Here is a 6,357-nt window from a genome sequence, read left to right as displayed (position 1 = left end):
AAGTATAGAAAAAAAGATCAAGATAGAAGATAATGATTACGGCAAGAGAACAAAAGAAAAAATCAATATCCTTGCAAAACTCTATTAACAAATATAAGTGAATAGAAAAATATTGCTAGTAAATAGAGGAAGCAAAATATTTTCTTGCATTACCACCTTTACGCGAGCACACCAAAAAATCTGAACCAAATCTTTATCTAATTTTTTTAATAGTTTTTAAAAATACTCTGACAGCTATTAGCTGTACCAAGCTCAACAGGTAAATAAGTACGTCTAATACGCAGGGGCACCGTCGTCATTCTGCATCTACTTTACGTACAACATGTAAATAAGTTTTACTGTTTTTGGCATTCCACTAGTTTCTGTTGTAAAAGAATTGGGAAACCGTATGTTTATTTCTGAATAATAAGTTCTGTTTATATAGGGGTTACAAGGAAAAGATAAATGGAAAGAGTACAAAACCTAATTCAAAAGGAAATAGGAAAACTACTAAAGATAACAAGAAAAGGAAAACGTCATAATCCTAAGTCGGTCCAAAACCGACCGATTCTCTCTCCCCTTGGTCGCGGCCGCGGCTGGGCCTGGTCGTGGCTGATGGGCCTTCTCTTCTGGTCTTGGTTAATAGCAATTCAGTCCATGATTTAAAACACTCCCCCTTGGATGCTATAACCATATGGGTTTGTATCATGCATGACGTTGTCTCATTAAAACCTCTCTAGGAAAACCAAAAACCCAAGGTGGGAAAAATGGAAATCGTAGACAGGAAAAAGAGTACAACACATGACACTCCCCCTGATGAAGACATCACTGAAGATCCTTCAGCTGTCGCATTCCTATCTGATGAACCAGCTTCTTGAATGTTGAGGTTGGCAGAGACTTGGTGAAAAAATCGGCTGAATTATCACTGGACCGAACTTGAACCACGTGAACTTCTTTAGCCTTCTGCATGTCGTGGGTGAAGAAGAATTTGGGCAAGATGTGCTTTGTTCTATCTCCCTTAATGTATCCATCTTTGAGCTGAGCTATACAAGCTGCATTGTCCTAATAGATTATCGTTGGCTCTTCCTTTTCCTTTCCCACGGCCAAGCCACTCTCCTTTAGGATATGGCCGGTCATGTTCCTCAACCACACAAGCTCTTGGCTTGCTTCAAACATGGCTATGATCTCAGCATGATTAGAGGATGTGGCCACTAAGGATTGTTTTGTGGACCGCCAACATACTGCAGCCCCACTGTGTATAAACACATATCCTGTCTGAGATCTAGCATTGTGTGGGTCCAATAAGTACCCAACATCTGCATATCCGGCCAAGCTATCTCCTTGTCAGCTCATATTGAACAACCCGAGGTCCTTTGTTCCTTGCAGATATCTGAACATATGTTTTATTCCGTTCCAGTGCCTAAGAGTCGGACATGAACTGAATCTAGATAGTAAACTCACGGCAAAACTGATGTCCGGTCTAGTATGACTAGCCAAGTACATTAAGGCTCCAATGGCACTTAAGTAAGGCACTTCCGGTCCGAGTGTCTCCTCGTCCGGCTTCTTTGGTCCGAATGGGTCCTACTCTAGGTCTAAGGACCTTACGACCATAGGACTTGACAAGGAATGAGCCTTGTCCATATTAAACTGCTTGAGTATCTTTTATGTATATGTCTTTTGATGCACAAGGATTCCTTTGTCTACATACTCAAATTGCAGTCTCAAACATAACTTAGTTTTTCCTAAGTCTTTCATTTCGAATTCTTTCTTTAGACATTCGACTATTTGGAAAATCTCTCCAGGGGTTCCTATTATATTCAGGTCGTCCACATAAACCGACATGATCACGAAGCCCTTACTGTCGAATCTCTTTATAAAAATACATGGACTTATTGGATCGTTCTTATAACCCTCTTTCATTAGGTACTCTGATAATCTGTTGTACCACATTCGACCTGATTGTTTCAAACCATATAAGGCTTTATTCAGCTTAATACAATGCTGTTCTCGAGAACCTTTCTTATCTTTGAGCTCAATACCCTCTGGAACTCTCATATGAATTTCATTATCCAGTGGACCGTACAGGTATGCAGTTATTACATCCATTAGGCGTAAATCAAGTTTCTCTTTTGCGGCCAGACTGATTAAATATCGCAATGTAGTTGCATCCACCACAAGGGAGTAAGTCTCCTCATAATTTATTTCTGGTCTCTGTGAGAATCCTTGTGCTACAAGCCGTGCTTTGTATCTCACTACTTCTCCTTTCTCATTTCTCTTTCTCACATAGACCCATTTGTATCCCACTGGTTTGACATCTCTTGGTGTCACGGCTATAGGGCCAAAAACGCCTCTTTTCTTTAATGATTCTAACTCCACGTTTATACCTTCTTTCCATTTGATCCAATCTGCTTTTTGCATACATTCATATATGGACGTGGGTTGTAGATCCTCATCTTTTTCCATGATCTCAAGTGCTACTTTATATGCAAATATATCATCGACGTCGATATATTTTCTGTTCCATTTCGTTCCAGACATTATATAATTTATAGAGATCTCTTGATTGTCTGGCCCTTGTGTCCCATGAAGTTCGGCGTCCCGAACCCCATCATTTGGAACGGTCGGATCAGTTGGTGTGGCCGGCTCACTTGGCTCGACCGTTCTGGTCGGCTCGGCCGGTCCATCAATGTTCTGGACGGTTTCCTTGATGCTCTCGGATCCAACACCTCTCTTGGACTTTCGAGACTGTTTATCTTTGGAACCAATAGGTCTACCAAGTTTGAGACGTTGTTTAGACTCTGTAGCCACTTGACCTTGTCCCTTCTGGACGTTTATTCTTATTGGTGCATTACAAGCCGGCATGTATGACTTTGTCACTCTATTTGGGTCAGCAAATAAATCTGGCAATTGATTAGATAGCTTTTGAAGATGTATAATCTTTTGGACTTCCATATCACATTCTTTAGTCCGAGGATCTTGCCAAAATATTGATGGTCAAGACCATTCTATTTCTTTGCTCAACCGGCCGTTATCTCCCCCTAAGGTCAGATATGTGGACTCATCAAACTGTGAGTCTGCGTATCTGTCCTTAAACAAATCACCGGTTGTTGGCTCAAGATACTTTATAATGGTTGGGGAGTCATATCCAACATATATTCCTATCCTTCTCTGTGGTCCCATTCTAGTTCTCTGTGCTGGAGCAATTGGAACGTAAACTGCACATCCAAATGTTTTAATGTGGGACACGTCAGGCTCATGACCCGTGATTAACTGGGATGGTGAATATCTATGCTCACTAGATGGCCTGATGCGAATCAGTTCTGCTGCATGTAATACTGCATGTCCCCATGCTGATACCGGGAGTTGAGACCTCATTAGTAATGGTCGGGCTATCAGTTGGATACGTTTAATGAAGGATTCGACCAAGCCGTTCTGTGTATGTACATGTGCCACAGAGTGTTCTACACTTACCCCCATGGACATACAATACTCATTAAACGCCTGGAACGTAAACTCACCAGCATTGTCTAGACGTATAGTCTTTAGAGGGAAATCTGGAAAGTGTGCCCTCAGTCTTATTATCTGAGCAAGCAGGCGTGCAAATGCCAAGTTTCATGTGGATAGTAGACAAACGTGTGACCATCTGGTCGATGCAACAATCAGAACCATAAAGTATCTGAACGTCCCACTAGGTGGGTGTATTGGTCCACATATGTTTCCCTGAATCATTTCCAGAAAATTTATGATCTCTTTATTAACTTTGGCTGGTGATGGTCTAGTTATGAGTTTCTCTTGTGCACATGCTGCACATGTGAGATTGTATGGGACAACTCCTTTAATCCTGTGCCCTTATGAATTCATTATCAACTTTCGCATCATGTTATTACCGGGATGGCCAAGCCGGATATGCCATAGAGTGAAAATTTCGCAGGCATTAGCCTCGATCATACAGATCTTTGCATAGTATAGACCAGTAGACATTGCAGGTATGGTTTCTAGGATCTTTCTATTGCCTTTGGTGATCAAAATTATCTTAAGGAATACTTTATTTCCTTCTTCCCATGTTTCAAGATGGAAACCATTCAATCTTATGTCTTTGAAACTCAATAAGCTTCTTTTAGAGCTTGGGGAATACAAGGCTGTTTTGATCTCTAGATGAGTGCCCTTAGGCATCAATACATATGCATGGCCGTGACCTTCAATCAGGCCGGCTACACCTGCAATGGTGTGTACGTTTGCACTTTGCATTGTGAGATTTATGAAATATCTTTTGTCTCTAAGTATTGTGTGACCTGTGCCACTATCTACCACAAGTATGCTCATATCATCTTTCATTTCTATAAGTAATATGATTTCTAATCTCAGATACTTTTATAAAACTTTTAAAAAAAACTTTCTTTATTAGAATTTCAGAACACCAACAATAAAATTAAAAACACCAAAGCAATCATAAAGCAATAAGACAAGTCGTATCGAAAATTTAGTCTTTGAGACAATCAGAAGTCTCAAAATCCATTAGGTCATCTTTAGCAATGTCGGAATCATCATCAGTCTCATATCCGGAATCGTGAACCATGCGAGCATCCGGGTTCTTGTTCTTAAGACTTTCTTGGTAGAGCTCACACAAGTGCTTAGGGGTTCTACAATTCTTGGCCCAATGGTTGCCTCTCCCACATCTGTGACAAATGGATTTGGTCGAGTAAGACGGTTTGGATATACCGCCTCGACCTCGGCCATAACTGCCTCGGCCTCGGTCAGGATTGGAACCACGACCACGGTTATTGTGGTTTCCTTTCCGACCTGCCAAGTAGTTGTCTCGGCTGTTCGAGTAATTGTCACGACCACAGTTCCTGTATCCACCTCGGCCTTTTCCTTGTGATCTCTTATCATTCTGGATGTAATTGCACTCGTTGGGACCTTTTTTTTTAACCTCATTGGCCTCTGGTAATGTTGCTGTTCCAACAGGTCTAGCTTCACTGTTCTTCATCAGGAACTCATTGTTTGCCTCGCCCAGTAGCAGGCACGAGATCAGATCAGTGTATGTGGCGAAGCCTTTCATTCGGTACTGCTGTTGCAGTATTATGTTTGATGAATGGAATGTAGAGAATGTTTTCTCAAGTAACTCTTCTTCGGTTACAACTTCACCACAAAGTCTCAGCATCGAGACCGTCTTAAATAAGACTGAATCGTACTCATCCACTGACTTATAATCCATGAATCTGAGATTCTTCCAGTCATTTCTAGCCTTTGGGAGTAACACCGTTTTCTGGTGATCATATCTATGCTGTAAAGCATCCCAAAGTTCTAGTGGATTTTCCATCGTGATGTACTGATCTTTTAGACCTTCAATGAGATGATGGCGTATAATACTTATAGCACTGTACCGATTCTTATCGGTCTCATTGTTGCCTTGATTATAGTATCACGAAGTCCTTTTGACCTTAAGCTGATCTTTGTATCTAGCGCCCACTGCAAGTAGTTATCTCCAGAGAGATTAAGGGCTGCGTAGTCTCTGTTTGAGATTTTCGACATCTGAATCACATTATCATTCATAATTTAGGTTCACAATGTGATCATGTGGCCGCAAGGTAATTAACAAGCTCGGCCACAAACATGTCTTACGCATTTACGAAAAACAATCAATCTAATCGACCATGGTGCGAAACAATCATCAAGCCACACGGCCATGTACTAATGCAAACGGTTTCAACTTTGTATAAACTATATGCTGGTCGATTCTTTTAAAAAAAACAGTATGAATGCAATCCATATTCAGATTCATATGTCAATGCAAGCAACCTTAATTAATTCTAGGGTTTTGATTAATCACTAGTAGAAGTCGATTTTAAGATTAAGGTTTCAAGACCTTTAGGATTTAAATTCTAGATCAGATTACTTTAATCAATTTAACAATCCTAAACCTCAGATTTATCAAACCAATCAGTCAAGCAAGAATAAATAAAAATCGAATTCAAGCTTTAGGTTTAGGGTTTTCGATTCCAAAATTATGGTTTCTTAACTTCAGATCAGAAACAAATAATCAATCAATTATGTTCTAATGGAATCGATCCTTGTTACTAGTTATGAGATTTGTATGTTTTAATTATGTAATTCCTAGGGTTTCATCAAGAACAAAGTTTCCATAATAATGGATTAGGGTTTTGATCTTTCTAGGTTCTCAGATCAAGATATACCTTTGCTTTGTAGAGGTTTAGAACCAGACCACCAAAGAAAGAGAGAGAGAACGGATGAAACTTCAAGACGAGACGAACGGACGCTTGCAGTCTCATATCGGGTCGCGGAACCGGGACGGGCGCGAGCTAGGAGCTTGTCTCGGGTGCGTGGTGTCTCGGACGCGAGCCGTGAGCTGATCGGGTT

General features: G+C 40.6%; 1 protein-coding gene across 1 annotated transcript; it reads right to left on the bottom strand.

Moving 5' to 3' along the window:
* Positions 1 to 3,591: 3,591 nt before the first annotated feature.
* On the bottom strand, positions 3,592 to 5,194 carry LOC125600461. The gene is made up of 2 exons (XM_048773168.1): positions 4,474 to 5,194; positions 3,592 to 3,782 (listed from the first exon to the last, which is right to left on the bottom strand). The coding sequence occupies exons 1-2, from the start codon at positions 5,192 to 5,194 to the stop codon at positions 3,592 to 3,594; spliced, it is 912 nt and encodes a 303-aa protein (XP_048629125.1).
* Between the last annotated feature and the right edge of the window lie 1,163 nt (positions 5,195 to 6,357).

The sequence above is a fragment of the Brassica napus genome, unplaced genomic scaffold (assembly GCF_020379485.1).
Source record: "Brassica napus cultivar Da-Ae unplaced genomic scaffold, Da-Ae ScsIHWf_2276;HRSCAF=2934, whole genome shotgun sequence".
Lineage (NCBI taxonomy): Eukaryota > Viridiplantae > Streptophyta > Magnoliopsida > Brassicales > Brassicaceae > Brassica > Brassica napus.
The sequence above is the reverse complement of the archived record's forward strand: the minus strand, read 5'-3'. Positions and strand labels throughout refer to the sequence as shown.

Coding starts and splice junctions, on each gene's coding strand:
- LOC125600461 (XM_048773168.1), bottom strand. CDS start 5,194: ATGGATTATAAGTCAGTGGATGAGTACGATTCAGTCTTATTTAAGACG. Junction 3,783..4,473: donor GGATTTTGAGACTTCTGATT/GTCTCAAAGACT, acceptor TCACATGTGCAG/CATGTGCACAAGAGAAACTC.